Genomic DNA, 25,220 nt, shown 5'->3' with positions numbered 1-25,220 from the left:
GCCCTCTTTCAACAAACAGTTTGGTTTAGGGTTTCTTTTTTTCATAGAAAAATGTCAATCAAGCAAAAGCAATCCCCATCCAGCAATTCAGCTGTGCCTGTTCACTCTGGTGAGTCACTGGAGCAGAGACTCAAACCTGCATCAACAACACCAAAGGTGAATGCTCAAACTTGCTGGATTGTAGAATCCATCTCTCATTAAATTGGATAATATTTAATTATTCCTACAAATTGGAACAGCTCAAGAGTGACAGAAAAATCTCCTTTCAAGTGACGAGTTCTTAGTAGTTAGAACAGGTATGTGGGATGTAAAAGTTCATGGTTTGAGTTTTTGCTTTGACCCATTCTGAGCAGATTTGAGACCATGAGGTGAAAGATCCTAACCATGAACTTACTGGGTAACTCATTGTGAGGCCTTCTCTATACTCTTCTAAAAGTGAGAGAAGATGTAGTTCCTCCTTATATAATAGAGAATAATTGGGAATCTCCCTCCCAAACACCTGAGAGAAAACCTTTTATGCTCCCCTTGCTCTAGGTAGGAGCACAAGTACATATTTATATGGGGTACAAGAGGTCCTTCAGGTACAGGGTAGCTTGGACAAACACAAGGTCTCATGTTGCAGAAACCACATTTACACATCTGTGAGGAACTCAGCCTTGTGTGGAAAGCTCAGAAAAGGGCTTCTATAGTATTTGTTTCATCTTTTAACCCAAGTAGGGCATTAACTTTTCACAGTAAGATCTTTTCACCCTATTCTATGACCTATTCTACCCTCAGTAGCAGTTTTCTTAATTATCTGCTGTCATTGTTCGAGATGAGATTAGTTGGTATTAAAGCCAGGGAAGAAGATGCAGATGTATATAACAGTGGTACAAGACACATGCAAACTAAACCTATTCTGCATCCTCTTATGGCCCTTAAAGAGTATTGAAAAAGGGCCAAGAGAGGTCCCACAAGACTGAGGGGCCTTCGGTGTATTGTTCATGTTTTTCCCACAGATAATTTGGAAGAAATACAATGTATTTTGCATGCCCCCAAAGTAAAATTACAACCAGCTGATAGAACTATCTCAGCAGCTATGAGAGTCAACTCAGAAAGGCAGGTTTTGTTGCCAAATAACACAGATTGTTTATAATGAATATAAACAATTACACTGCTGACCAGATTCCCAGTACACTTCCATCTACAGAATATACAAAATACTGCTCTGGCACTGGTCTCTCAAATATTTGCCATATATTGAGCACTTTCAATGAATGAAATTCAGTGAAAATGACAAAGAGGGAATTCCACACCACACTATTCTCATTCCCCAGCATTTTTCATTCCACATATTTATTTTTGCTTTTCATATCATAATCCTCCAAAACAAAATGCTTCTTGATACACCATGATCTCCCACCTGATTCTTTGATCCCACATTGATTTTCCTTGTCTTCTCATGTAACAGGTTTAACATTTGGCACAGACTAGAAGACAAGGGGAAGTGTTGTGGTAGCTCTTGCAGGTTTTTTTCTTACCTCTTCCTGTGTCACATCTTGGTGCAGATCTTGACAATATGACCTTTCTTTCCAAAGCTGAGACCAAATGTAAATTGGTGATAGTACTGAAAAAAGGCTTTCCACTGTAGCACCCATACAAGTGCACTGAGCATGGACACTGTCAAGCTTTTATCTGAAAGCAGAAACTTCAGAGGTCTCTAGTGTACTATAGAATTTTAAACCTTCCTATGGGACAGTATTGAGGGAATAAAGTATTTCCAACAAACAAGAAGAATCTTGCAAAAGAAAACTATTTCCAAAGGTCTAGTGATAGAAATACATTACATATGATGTTAACACAGGTAATTTTCAAGAAAGTTCCATAAATCATAATTTCAATGGGTCATGAACTTCAAACTGAGCATTCAGCTCAGCAATTTCATTAGAGCAGAATAACCTTATTTCCATACAAAGAGCAGTCATGGTGCTAATTCTAAAGTAACAAATTGTCCTTTTGTTTCAAAACTTATTAGTAATGTCAGTGACAGACACAGGGAAGAAAAAGGAACCAAAACAACTGAGAAAAGCTGGCCTTTTCAATGTTGTCCACAGAGGGGAAGTTGGAGAATGATGAAGACCACAGCACACTCATTGCAGTTTTCTGTTGGAAAGAAATGTGTTTTTCTGGCAGGAGATAAGTTGCTTTAGTTATTACTGGAGTCAAAAGCAAACTTTGTGTGTACCAATTTGGAAAACAACTTCTAGCAACTGCTTTCAGCTCTCAGTACTGTAGTCCCACATCTTTGGGGGGTTTTTTCCTGTAGAAAGCCACTAGTCTCCACAATGTTTTTCTTGTAGGAAACAAGAATTACTGTTACACACTTATGCAAGGGATTAAAAAAAAGGCATTTTCCTCAAACCACTCCCACCAACTTTATCATGAGTGTTGGGAAGACATCTGGATTGAAGCTGCATCTGACTTTCCAGCAAGCTGTACCTGTGCTGCTGCCCCATTGCTACTCCTCTCCTTGCCCATTCCCATTCCCACCTGCCACCCCATTGGCAATCAGCAGCAGGCTTTGAATTTCTGACTCATCTCAGCTAAATGCACTCTTAATGCTGAACTCACTCTTCATATTTTCAGTTTTGTTGAGTTCAGTTGTGAACTTAGTAAAGTTCATGGCACTGACATTGACTATCAAAAACAGGGCTGGGTCTGTGATGCTGTGAATGAAGTTTCAGGTGAAAATACAAACTCTCTTGAAAACAATGAACTGCCATATAGTGTTAAGTGCCAACAGACAAGTTATTTTCTTGGCTTCCTATAAAATTGCAGGGCCTTGAGTGTAGCAAATATGAGAAAAATAATGATAAAGTATGATACATTTCAGTCTGGCCTTGAAAAGCTGCAGTTACTGCAGCTGTGGCGCCTTACACTAACTACATCCTGTTTATAAACAGCCAGCACAAAAATGTCACTTTTCTGATTTGAAGCCATTTGCTGTAGCCAAATATGCATTTCATGAAAACAAAAGTGTCTTAGCCAGTTATAACTCATTTCGCTCCCCTCAAATAAACAGCAATCAGCTCGCCCATTGGTGGTGGTGGCTCAGTTTGTGTGTGCTGCTCCTGCTCTCAATATGCAGATCTCCCCACTCTCATTAGTTCCTGAAGTGCCTCTGTTCACCCTTCCTGCTGTAGCTGGTGTTTCTGAGCTGTTTGGATGACAATACCACAGCTAAAGACAAGGGTAACTTTAAAATGTATATAAAAGTATAAAAACATACTGTCACAAATCAAACTGACTGGTGAATAATACTGAGAAATACTAAGAGTGGTAGGAAAACAGCTCTTCCAGATGGAAGGACCTTGTCTGTAAGGACTGGATCAGGCAGGATCTTTCTGCCATGCCAGTAAACCTGGTGGGAGTGTGTTTGCAGGGCTGGGTCTGAGTATGGCACATCTCAGAAATGAAGTTTATTCAATGTATATGCTCTTGCTCTCAATACAATAGTCTGCCTTCTCAGCACTGGCTGGTGCTATGCTTTCGATGTTGTTCTAGTTTATTTTTTAATAAAAGAGAATTTAGAAGGCTGCATCATGTTCCAAAACTTAAATTCCAAAAAATATGGTTTTGTTATTAAGAAAACCGTGAATCAGCAACTCCTTGTAGGCTGATACACAAGCTGCATGAGCAGGTTTGTGAAGGGTGTGTACATGCTGATCTTGCAGAGATTTACATCTGAGTGTAACCCATCTCTCTCTTCCCCCCCCTTGCCCAGTAGTCTCAGAAAAGTGGTTGTGAACCCACAATATCAGTTAACAAACCCTTCCTTTGGGTTAAGTGGTTAAGGCATCACTGCTTCACTTTTCCCAGCTACCAATCAAGTGTCAGAAATTCCCCCACTTTTATTCAGCAGAATGGTCTCCAAGACCATCCCTGTTTTTCTGCTAGGCTGTTATGGCTTTGAAACTACATGAGGTTTAAATAGTTTAGCAGGTGGTTAAGCTGCCTGCCTGATTTTGCCCAGAGAGCACAGGGAAGAGGCACGTGCTGTGTTCTGCCAGCAGTTATGGGGAGCAATTGCTTGGCAGAGGGGCAGTAAAAAGCAGCTGGGCCTGGAAATGAGCATCAGCACGTGGGAGGGAATGCGTGTGCTCAGCCTGAGCACCTGGGCCTGCCCTGGTTCTGGCAGACTCCTCTGCCCCAGCAGAACCTCAAGGCTGCCCAGCACACTTTGGGAAGTCTTCTGGCTCATGTGAAAACTGCTCACTCTGTGTCAGTGGTCCTTGAGTGCATGTTCATGGCTCAGCCACCTGCAGATGGAAGGGGACATCCAGGGAATTCAGCTAAGCCACAGGACATCACCCTGAAGCAGCTACCAAGGGCTCACACACCTGCTCCATCCACCCCTCGGTGGGACACAGTGTCTGACAAGCAGGTGGTAACAAACAGCTTGAGGAAAGCTGCATCTGCTTTGTTAAGTGAGCATGTGTCTGAGCCCTGAACCCATCTTTCAATCAAGTCTTTAATAGGCAACTGTAATCCTGAAAGTTATATTTCTGAATAGGACCCAGTAAGGAATAGATGCACGTTTATATGTGGTTTTGAGTGAGATCAAACCAAAATATTCCAAGTGCTATTAACAGGTCCCATGGTGCTGAAAGCAATCACAGTTACACCAATCAATTATGAAGTTTGAAACTGGCCAATCTCCTTGGCTAGATTAGCTTGCAAGGTTGAGTCTGTCCTGAACAAAGACAATCAACAATAAACCAAAGAAAAATCTTGGGGAATCATGTATCCAGTGTTTACATTTCCATCCCTTGCACTGGGCTAAGATAAGGGAGAGACTGGAAAAATACGGATGGAAAAATACGGATTGTAAAATACAATCTTATCTTTCTACTCCCCTTTTAAGATTGATGAGTTATAAAAGCAATTATCCAGAAATGTTTTTAAAACTTGTCAAATACATTATTTGACAAATATATTAATAAATCATGTATCTAGTAACAAACTGCATGAGCTCTGAAAACTACCTCATCATTTTAAAACAACTTGAAAATCTCATTTCATCCATTGATGAATCACCTGCCCACATTAGCAATAAACTGGCACAAGTAGGACAGAGACGTTTTTATCTTTCAAATCATATTAAGTGCATTTCAGGACACTTTACTAAATTTAAGCAAAAGCAAAAGAAGGCACATGTGTATGTGTTTTGAGATAGTGGAGGCACACACATAGATTTGGGGCAATTCTCTACACCTGTGCAAACTGCCACTCTGGTTTCTCTGCAGGGACTCTCATTGCACAGGGAGTGGTGGAGGTCCACAGCTGAATCTCTCTGAAATGATCCCCAGCCCACCTGCAACTTCTGAACTGGGAAAAAAACCCAGTCCATTAGACACTCAGAAAAAGAAGTTACTGTAGGTCAAACTTTACATTCTTATCAGCAACTTCAGTCTCAAGCACTCAGGTAGCTCCATGCAGACAGCTCATGCAAAGATTCTGTGTCACCTCCAGTATAAACCATTGGATGTCCCCTTCCTCCCTCTGGCTGAGGTCTTGTCAACAGCTGAATTTGATAAAAATGAGAAATTTAAATCCATATTTATTTAACTGTTTGTATAATTGCAAAAGTTCTTGTCCTGAATGACTAACTGGCAGTGGCTTTCAGACGTGGTGGATGCTTCATCTGGCAACTCTTTTTTGCCTCGTACACTGCTCAGGATGCATTGTCCCTTAATTGGGTTGAAATAAAATGAGCAGAACCAATCCAATTTTCCCAGGTTATGGACTCCTAGCTGCATCCTGGACTGTAGCACCAGGCTGCTTTGCACTGCCAGGGGAGGTACATTGTGTGCTTGGTTTGCTGCCTGAGCAGTGTGCACTGAGCTCCTGCTGGCTTCTCAGGGAGTTCCTCAGCTGTGGCCAAAGCCAGCTCCACCAGGTACCTCTCCAAAAGAAAAGATGAATTCTCAGTTCCTTGCTAAAATACAGCCATTCATGGTGCATCTGCAAATCATGGTCAGCTCATGTTGCTCCTGTTTTCCACTGTGAGTAAGCTCATCATACTGCTGTGCTCTTTTTCTGCCATGTACTCAGACATTTGCAGATGAGATGGCTGCAAGTATGATGTCTTGTTGAGGGAGAAGCAGTTCAGAGGGCCACAGTGGTTATCACAAAAGTTTCATCTGGAGAAGATTTGAACTAGTAAGAAGGGAAAGAGTAAAAGAAAAAAAGAAAAAGTCCTTTATTCAAAATTAAATACCCAAAAGCATGGCTTTTGGTGAAGAGATGAGTGGGAACCCACTACTTAGTTTCTCAGAAGTTTCTGCAAAATAGAAGTATTGCCTGCTGGATCATTTTCTCCATTTCAGTCCAAATGTCAGCTCTTACCTGAAAAAGGAGCACAAATCTTGGAGTCAAGGTGCACATTCTCTTGCTTTTCCCTGAGCATTGTTCCAGCTCATCTCTAGTCACTCACAAGAAGCCATACCATATATTAATAGACAACTTGGCCTTGGAATTTATTTTGCAGGTTGTGTTATTGTCTCATAAACACAGAGATTCTTTAAATTGTATTCTAATTGTAATTGTGTTCTTCTTTAAAATGTATTCATCAAAATACATCACGGTAAAATTACTGAAGCAATAGAAGAAAAAGCCTACAGTACTGCTACCCCAAATTCTACTTTAAATATTGTGCTGCTCTTCTGTGAAATTCAGTGTTCTTGCAAGGATTTAACAGCTTTTCCATATTCTTTCACTGATGTAGGTAGTCCAAAAGAAGCAATCACACCTTTAGTAAAAGTTGATTTTATTTCCCTGGGACCATGGGCTCCAATCTGCTAGGACCATCTTAACTCTTTTTAGTGCAGCCAGCACTAACTGCTGTTCTTTGCTACTTTTCACCTTAGACAGACATTTCTAGCTGAGTAAAGTGGCTGTAATTTATATCTGAGCAAAGCAGGCCTCTTGATTTGGAGCACTTTCCATGGGTGTAAATGACAAGCCCAAGGCAGCAGCAAATCCAGCCCAGGAGATACAGTTAGTCCTTTCCAGGGAGCTGGGGGAATGAAACCTTGATTATTGGGATGTGTGCTGGGTGGATGTTGCAGGCTGTGTGACACTTTGCAGGAGAGGAGAAGTTTGGTTTTGCTGAGCCATTCAGTGCCTCATTTCCCACACCTGGCGTGTGACAGGGACACCAGGCAGGGATTCCTGTGCTGCCCTGCCCTGGGTGGGAGCCTTTCCACAAGACTTCCTGCGCCTCACTTTGGGGAGGGCTTTGGGAACCCCCCAGATATGCAGACACAGATGATGTTAGGATACAATCACTGTGGTGCTCGGTAAATAAACTCCTGGGAAACAGCAGTACCCAATTAGATGGCAGTAAAGATTTTGTTGTTTCAGTTTTATGCATGTTTTAAGACAAAATCTGTGATGAACTGCATTGTGTATGCTTGCACCAAAATGAAGAGGATAGCACGGCATATAAATAAGTTTAGCATTAGACCAGTATCTTTTTCAAATTATGACTCACTAACAGAATTTTACAGCAATTTGATTACAATTTTACTGCATGGAGGACTCTTTTGCATCTGTTTCACTGATATCCACCTTTTAAATTTTATTTAATTTGTATTGATTTTTCCTGCACTTTCATAAGCAGGCATCACACATCTGAGCACACACAAAAATGATTACTTAAGTGATGATTTTTAAAAAATGGATGTACATTAGCACATGAATGATTAATTCCTTTTTGTGAGTACAAGCATCCAGGCTATGGCTGAGTAAAATATTGATGGTACAAAGGAAATGAGCTGTTTCTTAATTTAGTTTTGTTCTGGTAATGTGTAACTAATGTTGTTCCCTTCTAGCAGTATGCATTTAGTGACCCTTTTAAATTTTAATACCAAGTGATAGCTAAACTAATAGTTTCATGGGACATATAAGACGAGATTTTGAAAAGATGCAGGTAGAGTTTACAGGCTTTAATTTGAGACACTGTAAGACATATAACACAAACAGGTACCACAGAAGAACCTAGATAAAGTCTCCACACACAGGCTGGCATTTCACTAGAGAGAAGAGGCTTTTTCTGGTACAAGACACATTGAAAGGTAGAGACTTCATTGTCATGTCAGTCTCACGAGGCTGTGGCATATGAATCCCAGTTCATCGAGGCCAGATGCTCTTGTGAGGCACTTGAGAGTGTGGGGATTTCTGAGGCTGGAACAGAGTGAGACTGCAGCACTGCTCTCTGCACCTGGCACGTGGGCACCTGTTCACTCTAACTGTAGGGGCACTGGAGCACTGTGATTAACCTCTGCTGGACTCCTGCCACTCCACTCAGAGGTACCTGCATTGTGGTTTTTCAGTGTTCCACAGCTGTTGAGGTCTTTCTGGAAGTTTTTGCCTTGACTATAGCACCCTGAGGTGTTCTCCACGTATTTGCTACTAAATGCCACAGTGGGTAGAAAAGCACTGAAAGCCAAGCACTGCTCACGTTGTCCTGCCCACACCTTCATTGCAGAGCATGGCAGGCCAGGCTCACCCATCCCAAACCTAAACCTGGTGCCAGTGGAGCAGAGCAGGATGGGCTGCAAATCAAACAGAAACCTTTCAAATACTGCATAGATGTGTGTGAGCAGCAAGGTGTGTAAGGACACAGGTTAAGGTAGAGCACAGCTCCAGGCTTTGACATCCTCAGATGGGAATACAACCTTGTTACTCAAGGTTGATATCCAGACTGGATTCCTGGCACTGCCTACCCCTGCCCATCTGCTGGAATGGCACTTTGCCCACAGCGTGGTGACATGCCAGGTTTCAGCTGAAGTAGGTGTCTTCTAACAATGGGTTTAGAAAGCAGCCTGTTGAAGACAGCAACTGACACTTCTTTCTTCAGCAGGCTATTTTTGGAGTGGGAACACTTGCTGGCAGCAAGTGCAAAGGGCCTAAATCAGTTTCTGCTAGTCAGCTGCAAAAAAGAAAAATCTCATTTGCTACAGTAACAGAAGGTTTGGGCTAAAAAGTAAAGTGATTGCTTCCATTTGCTCTAGCTGGCCTCACATGGGAGTGTTTATTGTGGATACCTAATCCCACTTTATCAAACTGCATGGCAATTGCAAGTGAGAAGGGAAAAAGAGGAAGAGGAATAGTATTGCTTTTGAGACAAGAAAGGGTGCTGCTTTGTTTCATTTTAAGCCATGATCCTTTGATATTTTCCACTGCTGCAATGGATATTATATGGTAATCCTGCCAGGACATTTTATATGTGAGGAAGAGTTTGAGGGTTGGCTCCCCAGGATGACATTTGAAAAGTACAGTTCATATTTTTTTTTTTTCTTTTGGCATCTGAGAGAACAGAGGGATCTTCACTCAGTCCCAACAAAAAATCAAGAGGCTTTCTGTCATCAGGTCTGTTTGAAAGGTTTTTGAAGATCCTAGGGAAAACACAGACTTAGTCACTGTCAAAAGTTCATGAAGGGGTGTAGATCAGAGAGCAAGTTAACACATGCAGCTCTCCCGAGTGCCATTCTGGATACAGGACGCCTGAAACGTGGGCAGGGTGTAAAACCACATGGCTTTAAGAGCAGCCCAGATGGCCAACAACCCCAGGAACACATGCACATGTGCTATCCTGATCCTTCTAGGAAGGATTTGGAATCTAAATTGTCAGCCTGACATCAGTGCCATGACATTACTGATGGGCAGGACTGATAGATGATTCACCTTGCAGAGAGCTCCTTGCTTGGGTCTGTAGTAAGAAGTCATATGGCCTCTTCTGACATGTCCAAAGCTCATCTGAGCCTGAGTCCTGGCAGTGTGACGTGATGGGAGTCCAGGGCTGGCCATGGCCCTGATCTGCTCTGCAAATCCCCAGTCAGCTGGCTGAGCATGGACAGCCTGCTCTCTCCCCCTTTCCTGTCTCCCCCTCTCTGCACTCCCCTCCTGCCCTGGCAGTGCCTGGGGCAGAGCAGGGCTGGCCAGGTGGCAGGGAGCCTGCTAAGCCTGTGCCTCATGCAGCTGGTCTCACATACGGAGGGTGTTTCTGCATGGTCTGGCCACACTCAGGGGGAGACCTTTCCATCCCTCTCTGGTTTGGTGCTGAGCTCTTGGCCTGGTGCACACACATGGGTAATAATGGCAGGGAGAGAAATTACCAGCTAGGCATTCTCTGCCAGCATGCAAAGTACATATGCACAAAATAAACAATCACTGAGATTTTTCTCAACGTGGGAAGATGTTCAGGCAGCATCTGAAGTACTCAGATAAAATATCCAAGTCTGAAACAGCTTTTGATAAGAAAGCTGAGAATAACCTGTAGTTATCTTTGGCCAGTGGACAGAAGAGACTTTATTATAAAATTATTTATTTGCTGTAACATGGCTGCTAAATCCTGGCACCCTGTTATGCAACTAATTAAAAAAAAGTCAAATCTATAAAAGGAGCTGGAAAACTTTGACTGGAACCACAAATACTGTTTCTTCCATTGCTTCCCAAGTAGTGAACCACTTTTCATGCCCTCCTCTTCCCCACAAAGACACAGAAGAGAGGAGATCTGTAGCTAACAGCGACAGCAGCTACGACTGCATCACTCCAAGCAGCAGAGGGAACAGAGTGCCTGCAGCAGTCTCTGTGATTTGCCAAGAATGGAGATGTCACAGCTTACTCTTTTTTCCAGCTATGTCAGATAATATTGTTGGCATTCCTACCTGAGCCTGTTTTTCCAAGTCAAGCACCATCCAGAGTATTTAGTTATAACTTGATTATTACTGGCTGTTGCTTTGTTGTATGGTTTTGCAATGTTAATTCTTCCAGCATGTGATGCAAATAGGAGATTTTGTAGGATAGAATAGGTGCCATGGCTAATTTATATTGCCTTGGATCCAAAGTGCTTTCTACACTTTTGACCCCACACACCCCCCTCTCCTAGAGCAAGCCTCCTCCCTTGACAGCTCCTTTGCATGACTGTTTCCTGCATGAGTTGTCACAGACAATGGTATTTCCCCAGACTCTGTGGAGCTTTGCATCACTCAAGATTAGTGGGCTGACATGCACAGTCATACAAGCAGCTGGCATACTGTGATCAGTGAGACAATGTGGGGCTGAAATGGGCCACCTATCTCATTGTCACCTGCTGTCACCTCAAAGGTGAAAATGTGTCATCTTGCATTCTCCAAAGGAAAGCAGTAGGATATGTCCCTGGATCAGTGACTTTAGACACTGTGCACATTTCAAATGTTGATGGGGGGAAGGAGCAACAGTAACTCCAAAGGATCAAACAATCTGCACTCACTTCTGCCTCTTACTATAGAGAATAGCAGCACAGAGAACATATAGAGAGAAGATATAATATACAGAGAGTAGTATGAGAATATATACAGAGAATAGTGTGTGTGCTCACCTTCCATAAGTGGAAATTTTTCTTCTGCACAAACGTGCAAAGCACAGAACAGAAGAAAGGAAAGGTTTCATGGATGGCTCTGTTACAGCTACTCAACGAAAGGGTTTTGCAGCCCACAGCCAGCACACAAGAAGGAACACTGAGGTACATCAAAGCTAGGAGTCATTTTTTTCAAACAAACAGTAATGTTAGACAAGGCTGTAAGTGTCGAAAGACTAATTGAAGGTAATCACCTATGTCTCAAGAACAAAATATCCTAGGCTGAAGTCAGATACTGAGATGTCAAGGGGCACACACTAAGCAGAAACTCAGAGTAATATGCCACAGGCAGCAGTTCCTGTCATTACTGAATGGAGGACATGGACTTTACTGTGGATCACAGAGGTAAAAGTAAAGAGTTTGATCATCTTTCTTCTTACCTAGGATAAGAGTCTACCCTCTTGCTGGATAGGAATGCCATGTGGTAAGGCTTTATTTCAGAATTCATTCAGATACAAATTTTCAAGCAGTTTGTTTACCTTTCTATTCTTAGTAATTACTGGTATTAACTATTTTCTAAGCACCCTCCCTACCTCATCCAAGGATAATGTCTGTCTGATCCCTTACAACTGTTTCACTGCCACCCAAATGAGGCAGGGTTTTGGCTCCTGAGTCACTGCTAGGCTGGACAGCTGCTGAGCTGTGACGGCCCAAGGAGCTCCCTCAGGCTTGCCCAAGGGGGACTCAGACTGCACTAAATTACATTCTTAGAGACTTATTTGAGGCCTTAATCCATGGAGTTATATTTGGTGGGACAGTGAAGGAGCAAGGTTTATGTGTGTCTGTGTGTGTCTGTCTGCACATGCACACATGTCCAATTACTTGTTTTCTGTAATACTAAAACCTCCATGACTCTAAAATGTCATGAGATGCTACCTGTGGAGGACGCACCTTTGTGTAGGATGTGATTGTTTGTGAAGTCAAGCTGATTCATGTTGGATTTTATGGACTCTGGAATGAGTAACATGATACAGATCTATAGATAAACTAATCTGCTGGTATTTATAACCAGTGAGCAATTGCTTCATCCCGTTGCAAGTTTTGAGATGTGACAGTTACAGTAGAAAGTAGCTTTACTGTAGCTCTTAGCTATTTGAGAACGTGTATGATTGGCTACATTTCTGTGGGAATATTTGATTTACCTTAAAGAAAACATCAATCATGTCTTTGGTCATTCTTACTGATAGGGAGTAATTCTTCTTCTTCTTCTTCTTGGTCAAGTCATAAAACACTTAGAATTCTGAGCCCAGTGAAGTAAATAAACAGATAAAAACATCTGCTCTCATCCTATATATTCTTGTAATTTACACATTAAAAAAACCAGTGAAATAATGGAATGTTTTCAGGCCTGTTCCTGTTCTGAAGGTCAATGGGTCTCCACAGGACAACAGGGACTCATCACACAGAATCAATTACAGGATTAGGTAATCCCCTAAAATGGGACTGAAGAGTGATTTTGTGTAACAGAAGTTGCTATACATACTATATAAATAGATAACATTAAGTGTCTTGTCATCTTGTGATTATATGCCATGAACACAGATTTGTTACTAATACATCTTTTCATCTGTCTATGCCTGGAAAAGACAGCACATTTTACTACTAGTGAGGAAAAGTGTAGGTAAACACTGAGATGGTGAATCTGTACTGAGTAGCAGTATGACAAATGAAATTTTGGAAATTAAAATTGTAGGCTGTGAGGAAGATCACCTATTAATCTTGGAAGTGTGCCATTAAATCTAATTACAGTATTTTGATGATATTACCTTAGATGTTTTGAATTAATTCCCCATCAAGAGACGGGTGCTGTAATACACCAAACTGAAAAGCTAATAATTGTACAGAAAATGGAGTTTGGTTTGCTTTCAATCATTCCTGCAGACATTTAAAGTGCTGAGGGGAGTGAGCAATACACAGCTCTGTACCTGGACCCAAAGGGCACCATGGCAATGCCTTCAGCTTGGCTTTGGTGTTGGCAGCTCTCTGCCCTGTACAGCTGCCCCTCACTGGGATTATTTTACAAAATGATTCTTTTGCAAGGACCAGAAATAAATCATGTTTTACTATTGCAGTGATCCTTGCAAGAACCACTGGCCTGAAAGAGTTGGTTTTTCAAAGTTAAGCCTGATGGGGAGCTTACAGGCAGGAAAGACCAGTTTTACAGGACTGTGCCCAGTTATATTTATGCTTGAATCCCTTTTATTGGCTTTGACATACAGTCATCCAGATTTCACTCTAGGCACATTTCAAGTTGTAAAATACACAGGACAACATGTTGCAAACATTGGGTCTGTGTCTCTTCTGCCTTTGCTGACATGGGGTTCTCTCCACAGCCTCAGCAGAGGAGGAGTCTCTGGCTTTCCACCGTCTCAGGTTCATCTGCACAGGATCCTGCAGGATCCCTGCTGGCTGACCCATGCAGCATACTGACAAAGCTTTAAAAAAAATATTTGTTTTCCAATTATTTTTATTCATTACTGGCACATCTCCCCTGCCTCCCCAGAGTACAGATGGGGGAATTGGAGAGCCAACGCACTGAATTTGGGGTGGACCTTTGCCTGAGAGCAGCTATTAGATTTATCGCTTAAATATTCAATATAGAGGTAGTTCTGTGGGCTTCTCAAGGCAAACTGATGTCAGATCATGGTGGTGGTCATGAATAACAGTGTGAGCCCATTTCTTCCACCAGCCAGGAAGCTAAATCACAGGAATGAAAGCACATGCACATACTGGTCCTTTACAGAGACAGGACAAAGTTGCCAAGTTGGGGTGCACTGCCCAGCATCAGTGTTGGCAAAAAAATTATCACTACACCTTGAAGTGACAGGCATACAGCCTGAGATTTCTGCACATCCCTCTAAATGAGGAGGAAGATTAGAAAAATATTAAAAAGGGAACAATGATGTTGCTAATGGTTGGACTCAGTCATCTTAAAGGTCTTTTCTAACCTAAATGATTCTATGTTAAAATGAATTCTTGACAGTCAGAAATGCTTTAAACACGACTCTCAATACAGCACCCAAGAAGATGCTATAAAAAAGTGCTGGAGTTGTTTTCTCTCTTCCCTATATTTTACAAAATGGTAATTGCTTAAAAGCACCTCCTATAATTTTCTGACAGCTGTCAAGGGTGAAAAGAGGGGTCTCCCATCATTTGGAAAATATGAGAAAATTATCTTCTCTCTTTTGAGCATTATAAAGAACTACCCTCATGTGATACCTTGGATACTATTTACACGGATAAATTTATTACATCTTTTCTTAAACTTACCCCTCTTTAAATAAAACTTGACTTATGAACAATTATTTGTCTGTATCAACACAGCACAGGCTTGTTATATTAGCAATTTGCTATTTTTAACCACTTGGTGTAAATCATGAGCAACAGTGTTCTGAAATGTCTCACTTCTGACTTGCATTGATACTGCTGCAAGCTCAGGACTCAGAGAAGGAAAATGGTTGGCTCAGCTATATTGCTTTGCCAGCCAAACACTGGGATTTTCACCAATATCCCCCCTGGCAACAAGGTTTAGGGTGATTGAACAGGGATATGATTTAAATGCACTCGAGGCAGATTAAAGACCCATCTTCTCAGGATCTAAGCCTTGGGGAATGAGTGGCTAAAGAAGGGCAACACCTACAGAAAGGGCTCATGGAGATGGGGTGCTAAAGCCAGGAATGGTTGGCATCCCTCTCACAGAGGTGAGCAATAGGAAACATGGAATTCTGCATTGTGCAGGCTGACACCATAATGGGTTATCAGTTTCAGCTTATGTGGCTTTAACCCTGTTCTGGTCATGAGCTGTGAGGCGTTACAGCTTGATCTTCCTATTTTCTTCATTTATATTCTTAAAAGTCCAAAGGAGAGAATTCTCCACCAATCAATAGAGATAAAAAGCCTGTTTTTCTTGGAAATTGTCCTACATTTATTCACGTATTATACATGCCTGCCCTGCCCCATGCAATGGCTCCCAGGATATTGAGAAGACAAGAAGACACATAAAACCAGAGCTGCATGAAAATAACTTTTCTAGGCTGTTAATACGAACAACTATTATCAGGCAGACAAATGTTTACCCTTTCTATGGGAGCATTACTCATTGAATAGCACCTTAAATTGTCCAACTAATTTTATTCACTCATAATAAATAAATTCTATTCTCTTTTACTATCAAACTTAATTACAGTAAAGGTAAGTCATAACATCGCACTTTGCAATTTAGATTTAAGGATAGTGAATATAAAAACTGCATGTCTACTTCATCAGGAATTATGTATCGATCCATATTAAATTACCTCCCAGTTCTTCTATGCAATGCCTTGCAGTAGGCAGATGTCTGTATGCACTGGAAAAAAGAAGGGAGGAAGAAAATATTTAGCTAAAACAAAATGACTCTTAGGGTAAAACATCATCACTTCTTGGCACTGCTGTGATTTGACCATCCTCCTGTAAATGACATTTGCTGTTTTTATTGGAAATGACACAGCTTAAATGAACGTGTCCTCAAAATATAAGTTTGATATTTCATTCAGAAACCACTGTGTCCGTGCGTTTGCATGCTGAGTCACTGATGGAGCTCTGGCTCAGCCAGGGGTAAATTGTCAATTCCATTTCCCTCAGTATTTGGTATTTCCTAGGGTTGTGCCATTTGAGCTCTTCCTGAGCTACCGTGATCTGAAGGTGGTTTCCCCAACTTGCCAACTGCCCTGCACTGTGCACTGGCACTTCCTCACCAAATCACCATGTGGCTGAAGTGGTGATGTCAATCAACACACCTACTTGCTGAAATCAGTTCAGCTTTGGTTATAAACCCAGTGGAGGCATTCAAACAGAACGAAATGCCTGATTTAAAACCAGTTTAGTATTATCCTTATTTTAATAAATAAAAAAATAGGTATGTTGTTGTAACACAGGGTGCTTCTGTTACCAGTAGGTAAATTTTTAACACTTTGCTTATATTTTCAAATTCATGAACAAGAGTTGCTTAAGTCTGTAAAGCACTTAGACCGTGAAGAGTCCTTTGGACAGGAATCACCTGTACACCCTGCCCATGAGACCAGGTGGGTGAGTGCTCTGTTACCACCTGGGACACAGGGACAGTCTCATTGAAGCCAAAGCTGGTCCCCGGGCATTCCAGGCTCTTGGGCTGACACTCAGTCCATTTTATTCTGCCTCTGTACTTTCAGATCCTGCTGATGTGTTTCTTTTGCAAATCAATCATTCTAGGGGTAATTAACATTTAAAAGCCAGGTTTCTTTTAATTCCATTAGTATATTTGTGACAAGAAATGTGTTGGCAGAATCCAAAGGTTAAGAGTTACAATGAAGAACAAGTTTTAGGATAAATGAAAGTTAAGGCCTAAAATAGCCTGACAATACCCCATTAATCTGCACACTATTGACACAATAGTGGTCTGTTGTGTCAATGAGGATTTAAGAAGCTTTGCAGCACATGTTACTGATAGTTTATCATATCAATAGGAGCCTGCATATATTTGTGTTTAAAAACCTGTGGCTGTGTAATTCTCTGACTGCACACATATTGTAAATGCACATACTTTAAATCCTTACATAAAGTGGTTCCTAGCCATGCAGCAAATTCTGAAATGATAATAAACTACCATATATAAGTGTAGACACAAGGTATTAGTCTTGGCTGTACCAAAATCCTCTAAAATGCTCTACTTCTAGCTGAAACCCTTTGCCCTACGGGAATGCGATCTCATTCTCAACATTGTGTCACCTGCCTAATTGAAGCAGAAGGAGATTTAAACCATATTAATCTTTCATCCTGATATATGGAAACCTTGAGTGAGCTTGTGGCTCGGAGGTATGGCAGGGAAGAAAGGTCCCTTCCCACAGGCTGCCCTTGTCAGAGCAGAGGGGAGCACACAGCCACAGCCCCAGCAGTGCCAAGGGCTGGGCACCCGATACCTCCCCAGCAGGGACAGCAGAACAACCTCGAGGAGCAATTTCTACATGGCAGTCACAAAAGGGGTGCATTGAATGAAAATATAAGTGGCTCTTCCAGCACTGCAGTTTTCCTGGCTGGCACTACCATCAGGAGTTTCAAAAGCCAGGGAGCAAATTCCACATTTTTAATGTCCTGGTGTGGGTAGCTTACACCTAGGCACCCATCCATACCCACCACAAATCCCCACCGCAGTGGGTCTGCTCTGGGTGTCTCACTTCCAGTGCAAAGGCCACAGAGCTATTCTGTGAAACAAATCCTTTTGGAAACACTTCCAGCTTTGTTCTCCTGAGGTTGTGATTCAATTCTTAACCAAGCGAGTGGTCTCTATCGTGGCATTTTCATGCACTGTGCAAATTTTGATGCTTTTCAGATCAGGGCTGTTCATCAGAAAGAGAAAATAATGTCCTTACACCTTTAACCAGGCAGCAGCTCCTGGGGTGCCACATAGCTGTGCTGTGTTCTCTGTGAGGAAGCCCATAATGATCTTGCCTTTAGCCTGTCACCACTAGGAAACATCAGAGAGAGACAGCCAAGGGGGACTGAGTTGCCAAAAACGTCCTATTCCCATGGCTGGGAGATTTTGTTGGCACCATCTCTAAAGAGAATTTACTATGGGCCAAATCCTGGCGCCCTTACTTAGATGAATCAGTTCTCAAGAGGCAATGCTCCCGCTGTGAGTGGTGCGTGTGTAAAAACCTGCCAGATCAGCCCAAAATGCTGCTTGGGAGTATCAGTGCTTGTCTTCCAGAGGGGTAGGAGAGCTGTGGGAAGCAACCAGCCCAAGGCTTTGCTGTGGAGCCAGTGCTCAGCTAAGGCACAGGAATTTGGGAACTGCGCAAATATACTCCCCAGCAAAAATCTGAATTACTTTTACTTGGATTTTTTTCTTATTTTCCATTAAAAAAACACAGATGAAACAGTTTGGCAAGTAATCCTTTTTTTTTCCCTTGCAGGGGCATCCAAAATACTCCATGGTACTTTAAGCCTTAATTAATTTATCTTTCATGTGAAGAAAAATGAATTAGTGACAGCTATTTCCTGGACTTCATTTCTGGGATTAAACCCTTTGTTTCTGGAATATCTGAGGGGATTTTGGACAGGCATTTAAAAAGATGTCATTTCAAGGACATCCCCCCAGCACCACACGCAAAGTACTCGTTTGCAAAATCGAGTCTCATTAGCTCGCAAAATTGCATTGCTCGCAATGACTTTTTCTTCCCAAATAGAAATGAAAATTTCTGTCTTAAGAAGCGAAGGTGGCGTCGACGATGAACAAAAAAATTCTCGATGGCTTCGCTCCAGCTGTTTACTTCGGCGGCCTCGGGGCGGGGGCAGGTTTGCCGAGGTGGGCTGGGAGGGGTAAAACTACGGCCGAAGTTTGCCGGCGCCCCGCGCAGCCGGCGGGGCCGGGGCCCTTGTCGGTGTCGAGGCGGCGCCCGGCGCTGCCCGCGGCGGGGAGGCGGGGGGCAGCGGCCGGGGCGGTGCCGGTCCCGCCCCGCCATGGCGCGACCGGCCGAGCTCCGCCGGCGGCCGCGGGCCGCGCTCCCGCTGCGGTGAGCCCGAAAAGTTGTGCGCGGTGCTGCCGGGGCGCGGGCCGGGGGCCGCCACGGTGCGAGGCGCGGGCGAGAATAAACCCATTGGCGGGAGGTGGAGCGGGGGTGGGCTCTGCCGGGCGCGCCTCCCCCCCGCGCCGCCCCGGCTCCCAGCGCAGCGCCGGGATGGGGCGCCCGGCGGGGGACGGCGGACGGAGCGGGCCCCGCCGGCGGGCGGCGGCCGCGGGCAGCGGTGCGGCGGCTGCAGGTACCGGGGAGAGCGGCCGGAGCGCGGCGGCGCTGCCGAGCGGAGCGGGCGGGAGCCGGCGCCGGCCGCAGACGGGGCAGCCGAAGCGGAGCTGTCGGGTTTATCCCCGGCGAAGTCGCCCCGGGGCGCTTGGGGTGAGTCGGGGCTGGCGCCGCGTCGGGGGCTGAGCCGGCCGGGCCGGGGCTCGGCGCTGCCGGCGGGGCGGGGAGCCTGGCGAGCCGTGATTTACGGGCTCCCCGGCAGCAGCCGGGCGCTGGGAGGCAGAGGGAGCCGCGTTTCCAGCTCCCCATCAATAATGGATGGAAACAAATACTGGAGTCAGTTCTGAATTATCCCCGTGCCGCGGCAGGGGCAGCTCCGCGCCCGCCCTCCTGTCGAAAACAATGCTCAGGTGCAGAGCGGGGAAACTTTGTTTTTTTTTCTGGCGGGGTGGGGGCGTTTCATTTGCAGAAACCGATACAGCTGCTTTCAAGGAGTAATTAGAAAGGGTTTAAAGCCTTCTTTATTATTTATAAGGATAAATGGAAATGAAAGGTCACACAGATATATCTAGGTGGCTATTACGCCTGTATTTTAAAGGGCTGTGGGGTGGTTGTGGAGGTTTTTTTTTTTTTTTTAATGCTTGTTGTGTTTTTACCTTGTGAGTTGAAAAATTGGATTAACTGCTTTAGGCTGATGTGTTGAAAAAATTGTAGTTCCGGTGGAAATCCCACTTGTTAGCATGAATATAAGTGGTCTTAAATTAGTGGGCTTCTGCCAATCTCTCGGTTGTTTCTTACTTCTGGTCAAGATTATGTCTGTAGCACAGGCATTAGCCTGTGAGTAATTTGAGCAAAATTCAGCCCTCAGTGTGTAAAGTCATTTGTATTTGTATTTGTGTGTGGCTTAGAATACATTTACTTTTGAGCATAGCAGCAGCAATGATGGTTCATAATGCTCACATATGTGGCACTTGCTGTACAGATGGTATTGTAGCTTATCCATGTACACACACACACACGCTTCACACATAATGTGCAGGAATTACAGCAAACTTCCTCCAGAATGCTGTTCAGTGCTCTGTAAATGTGTGGCATTTTTTTCTCCTGGTTATTCCCTTTGGGGGAAAAAAACCCATGCATCTTTGCTGGGATATGTTTGTGCTTCAAGTTGTTGGTCTTACTAATGTTCCCTAAATATTATTTGAAGAAACAGCTTCCTACTGTCTTAGAGGCATTTACTGCTGGTCTGTTGCTCTCACATACAAATACTTTCACAGAGAATTTTCTGAGGTTCTCTCCTTTTCCCAAGTCCAACAGGAAGCTCATTGTAAAGCTTTGCAATTACTTTTGTGGCAAAAGAGAATGGACGTTTTCCCTGCTTTGTTCACACTATAAAATTCTGTGCACCTCTGAAGTCTACTTGAGTTCCTTTCAGTAAATTAAGCTGTATGGAATCATGTTTAATGTTGTAAGTGACGGGCATATTTTGTTATGTTGGCAGATATTGTATAAACATTTACTCTGGCTTAGATAAAAACAAATTGCCAGCTTAGTGCTCTGATTTCTTCTCTATATAATTATGAACTTCAGCAGTTTTTGTGTTAACTAATGTAAAGCTCCATGTTTTTTTAAATTGGGAAGGAAAAGTTTGTAGTAAGAATTTATTAGCATTCTGAATTATGTAGCTCAGATTTGTTTTCAGAAAGACAGCCAAAAAAGTATAACCCAGAGGCTCTACGTTGGTTTATTTAACCAGCTTCTCACTTTCATCTGCACCTTTAGTTACAGTAAACCTTCCTCCCCCATATCCTGCAGTCTGTCACTACCTGCTCTCCTTTATGGTGAGATGCAACAGAGATAACATCATTTTCTAAATGTGCTTTGTGTGATGCAGGAGTGTGTGCCAGGAATACAGTGATGGCCCTGTCAGAGCTCCACAAACCAGCTGTGTGGCTGCGAGTTTTCCCCCCAGCCTCCCGTGCCCTTTGAGCTGGACCATCTGAACGTTTCTGGGAATGCCTGAGCTGAGCTGACTGTTAGAGCAGGTATCTCAGCCCCTGGAGCCGCCATAACTTTGCTGTCTATTTATGAAGAGCACATTTACATGGAATGCTTAATTATAGATGCAATTCACTCGAGGTTGATCTTTGATCCAGTCGGTCCTGTCATGAGAGGACAGGACCGACTGTGTGAAGGAAAAGTCCACTTTGGAAGTTCAGTTCAAAGTGTATGTTAGGCATTTGTAATAGTGTATCTTCCGGTCTAAGTACAGTTGGTCACATTCAGATTTCAGTTCTGAATTTTTATGGGTTTTTAATTCTTTCAAAACATTAGTGCGCTTAACACAGGACTCAGTATCCCCCTGAAGTCAGGTGTAGCCAGTTAGATGGACAGAACCTGCATGGAAATGTTGAAATGCTATGTTTGTTTGTCCTTCTGAAAAATAAAAAGCAGTTTGAAATCTGAAGTCAAGTGGAGATTAGGGGTGAATATGGTCAGTTTTCATCAGGTGTGGGAAAGTGGTATGACAGAGACTCTTTCAGTTCTAGCCTTTTTTGGTAAGACAAAGGAAACAGGTACTTCAACAGCTTCTGTGCCTGTATAAGCTTATGTGGAGCTTACTTATGTTGCAGTCTCTGATATTTTTCAAGGCTTAGGCTGTGTGTTTGCTGACAACAGAGGAGATGATGGTTGATTACATACTCATATGTTGAACATACCTCCAATTCCAGATTGATAAAATCAGATACCTTTCCACTTGATAAAGTAACAATTTGCTCCACAAGTAATTAAGAAAAGATGGAATAAGGCATATTACTGGCATTGGGTAGCACAAGTTATTTTCAGTCTTAGCAACTCTGTATGTAATTAAAACAGTTCAAATGTTGCTTTCGTCAAAACTGCTGCTCGAACAGATGATCCCTTCTTATGCATCCGATAAGCTACTGCAGTTACTGTTAAAATCCATCTAAGCCATTTTATTAAGCTGTTATTTGTTCTGTGAATAGCTGCCAGCCTTGAGTTCAAAAGAAAGTGGGGTGTGATTTGTTCCCGTGTCACATGGAAGAGGTGTGCAGTGAGAACAGTGTTACTGCCCTTTCTGTGCTGTTTGTGGAGCTCCGTGTGTTGTTGCCATAGCCTGCTTTCCCTCGTCGTGGCTTGACAGTAATTACAGTACAGCTAATATCAGAAGTTGGTTCAGTTTATTCAGACAGGATGACTGTTGAATTGTCCCACTTCCAAAGTCAAATGTTTGTGTTAACCACAGAAATCAAATCTGCGGCGCATATATACAACATATGAGTAGTATTGATTTCCCTAACTTTTCTTTTCCATTCGGCTTTTGTTAAGTAACCCAGATTAGCATTTTAACAACCCTGAAGTGAACTTCTGCCATTCTCCCTGCTTGGACAGTGTGTGTAGACCATCCATCATCCTGTCCTTGGCCACAACAGGCTACTGGCTCCATAACCATTTGGAGCTACACAGAAACCACCCGACTGTGAACAGCACAGCTGGCTACAGCAATTTTTTCTTCCACGCCACTGGCAGCATTGTCTGGCTATGGTAACTAAAGTTAACATCCAGAACATGAAGTTTCTTTCATTCTGGTGCCGCTGCCCAGCCCCACTGCAGCTCGATGTGCACACCTGCAGAAGGAAGAGCTGCAGAATAGCTGGGAGGAGTGAGGCAACTGCTGGACTCTTGCTTTTCAAGGGTCCAGTTTGGAGACAGCAACCTGTTGTTTGGAGTGGGATGACATTAACTCTGTCCATACTCGAGAGGGAGCTTGCTGGCTGCATCCTGTGTGTGCTCAGTGTGCAGACTGGGGTGAGCTTGGGAAGTGCCAGCTACAGAAACAGAACTTGCCACTTTAACTTAGCCACACAAACTGCCAAGGAGCACAGAAAGAAATGGAGAATTTCGGCTGTGTATTTCACACATTCTTGTAGAAGCCTTTTTAGTTCCACAACGGAAACCATGTGATTTCACAGGATCTGTGCCCAGATTCTAATACTTGCTACAGATGCTTTCCTTGGTTTGTTTTGCAGATCTATGAATGCAATAGGAAAGAAGTTGTTACGGCATTTGTTGTTTTAATTCTGACGTGTGCTTTGAATGGCAGGTAACCAGCAGGTGAATGTACTTGTGACTCTATGCTAATTTTACTTGTTGAGATTTTTGCATAATTTAAATAAATTGACCTAGCATGGCTGTCTGTCATGTGTGATCCACTGCTTTCTTGCTAGAAGAGAACTTTTGCTTTCAAGAGCAAAGGAGGTCAAGAGGTATTAGTGGGAAGGGAGGGGCTTGGTGGGAGTGGAGGAGCAAAGAAGTGGCGGTGGAAGAGGAGGAGCAAGGAGCTCAGGCAAGCAAGTAACATTTGTTCTGTCCAGAATGGTTACAAACCTTGTAAACGAAATCAGTCCCTGGACAGCTTTGATTTATATTCTCACACAGCAGATTGGCCTTGGTCTGCCTGACCTTGGTAACATAACAGAGGTCGTATTTGCACACAGAGACTCTCCCTGCAGAAAGGTTTGTTGTCGCCGTTACTCTTTCTTAACCATTACATCTAAGAGCCAAATCGCAGCCCAGTTTCTAATTGGATGGGCACTGGGGAAAACACAGAATGAAAGGGATGGATCCTGTTCCCACAGTGGATGGTTTAAAAGAAGAGATGGCAGACGGGTACAGTCGGGCAGTGGCCTCTGGAAGCAGGAGAGCCGTGCTGACCTGCATAATCAGCGGCTGTGCTGGGGCAGAGCCACCTGAACACAGCCGAGCTGCGTGTGTGTCGGGGACAGGGGGCACTCAGGCTCTGGCATCAGAGGCAAAGGGGAGCTTTGAAGAGAGCCTGGGATGAGAATGAGGAGTTAATTGGCAGATGCCTGCTAGGGGGCTCTTCAAGTGTGCGAGGGACAGCAGGGAGGCAAGCACAGAGTTGCTCATCTAGAAGGGTAACGAGTGAGTGGTGGGGAGCAGCATCACAGACTGGCTGCCCACCAGCGGTGGGAGTGAAACCTCAGAAGAGATGAGAGCTGATCAGCCGGTCACTCAGCTCAGCTATTACTGCAACAATAGGTTTTTCTTAATGTGAGCTACACAGTTCATCTTTATTTTACCAAATGGTCATGGCAGCTGGGACTCTGCTTTCTCAAGCAGTGGTAAAGAACCAGCTCACACCTATGTTGGGTAGAGCCCTCCTCAGGGCTTTATTGTGGTGTGAAACAAAAGGTATTTCCCTCAAGTGCTGCTGCCTGGCTTCCCGGGCGCTGGGGGTGGGCAGGGACTGCAGCACCAGCACAAAGTGTTGCTGCTATTTCTGTGTCTGTCTGTCATGACAGATGCACTTTGGGGTTGAAAGAAAATCTTCATGCTTGTATGTCAAGCCCTTGTTTATGCTGTATCTCCATTTAGGTACCCCCTTCCCATGTTGTGTGCACCCCTTCATGCCCCATCGGGCTGTGTAACCATTGTGTTTTGGGAGACCACAGAGAAGAAGAATGTGTATTTAATTTTTAAAAAACCTCCATGTATAGTTAAGGCTAAGTATTGCAATTTTAGATGGCCCTTGAATGTAGCCCAGCACGAGGGCGCGTGGCTCTGCCTGTTGGTGCTCCAGCCAGAGCAGCAAAGGGCAGTGCGGGCAGTGCGGGTGTTCCCTGAGCAGGGCAGCTCCCAGGAGGGAAATGCCAGAGCACTGCCTGCTGGGTGAGGGCCCAGGGGAAACAACTTGAAGCAGCCAACCTGGAAGGCAGGAGAGGGCCCTCTGCTCTTCAATGGCTGTCCAAGAGCCAGCTTTGGCACCTCTTGCAAATATAGCTCTTTTGTGTATTGCCACCTGGGGACGAGTGCTGAAGAGAAGGGAGCAGATAACAGAGGAAAAGCAGTAGTGGGAAAGCTGTCAACAGTGTGTGAACAATGTCCCCAGGTGTCTCATGAAAGGAGTAATAAGGGAGGGGGGAAATAATCTTGCAGAGTTGAATGGTTTCCTTCAATTTGCAAACTTCTCTCTGTGA

The 25,220-nt window shown here is 43.7% G+C and overlaps 1 protein-coding gene across 14 annotated transcripts in view; it reads left to right on the top strand.

Moving 5' to 3' along the window:
- Positions 1 to 25,220, top strand: part of SEMA6D (semaphorin 6D) — a 244,535-nt gene that overhangs the window by 195,201 nt on the left and 24,114 nt on the right. For 4 of the 14 annotated variants that reach the window (XM_074549329.1, XM_074549327.1, XM_074549328.1 and 1 more), the window contains exon 1: positions 19,007 to 19,350. The exons of 4 other annotated variants lie outside the window; for them this stretch is intronic. In XM_074549329.1, the coding sequence (XP_074405430.1) occupies positions 19,135 to 19,350 (216 nt within the window). In that variant the 5' untranslated portion in view covers positions 19,007 to 19,134. Of the gene's footprint in view, positions 1 to 18,823; positions 18,970 to 19,006; positions 19,351 to 19,455; positions 19,608 to 25,220 lie in introns of those variants that run through there. 6 more of the 14 variants (XM_074549339.1, XM_074549332.1, XM_074549330.1 and 3 more) reach the window with 4 other exon arrangements.

Source organism: Zonotrichia albicollis, chromosome 11 (assembly GCF_047830755.1).
Source record: "Zonotrichia albicollis isolate bZonAlb1 chromosome 11, bZonAlb1.hap1, whole genome shotgun sequence".
Classification (NCBI taxonomy): Eukaryota; Metazoa; Chordata; class Aves; order Passeriformes; family Passerellidae; genus Zonotrichia; species Zonotrichia albicollis.
This window is presented reverse-complemented; position numbering and strand designations above follow the sequence as displayed.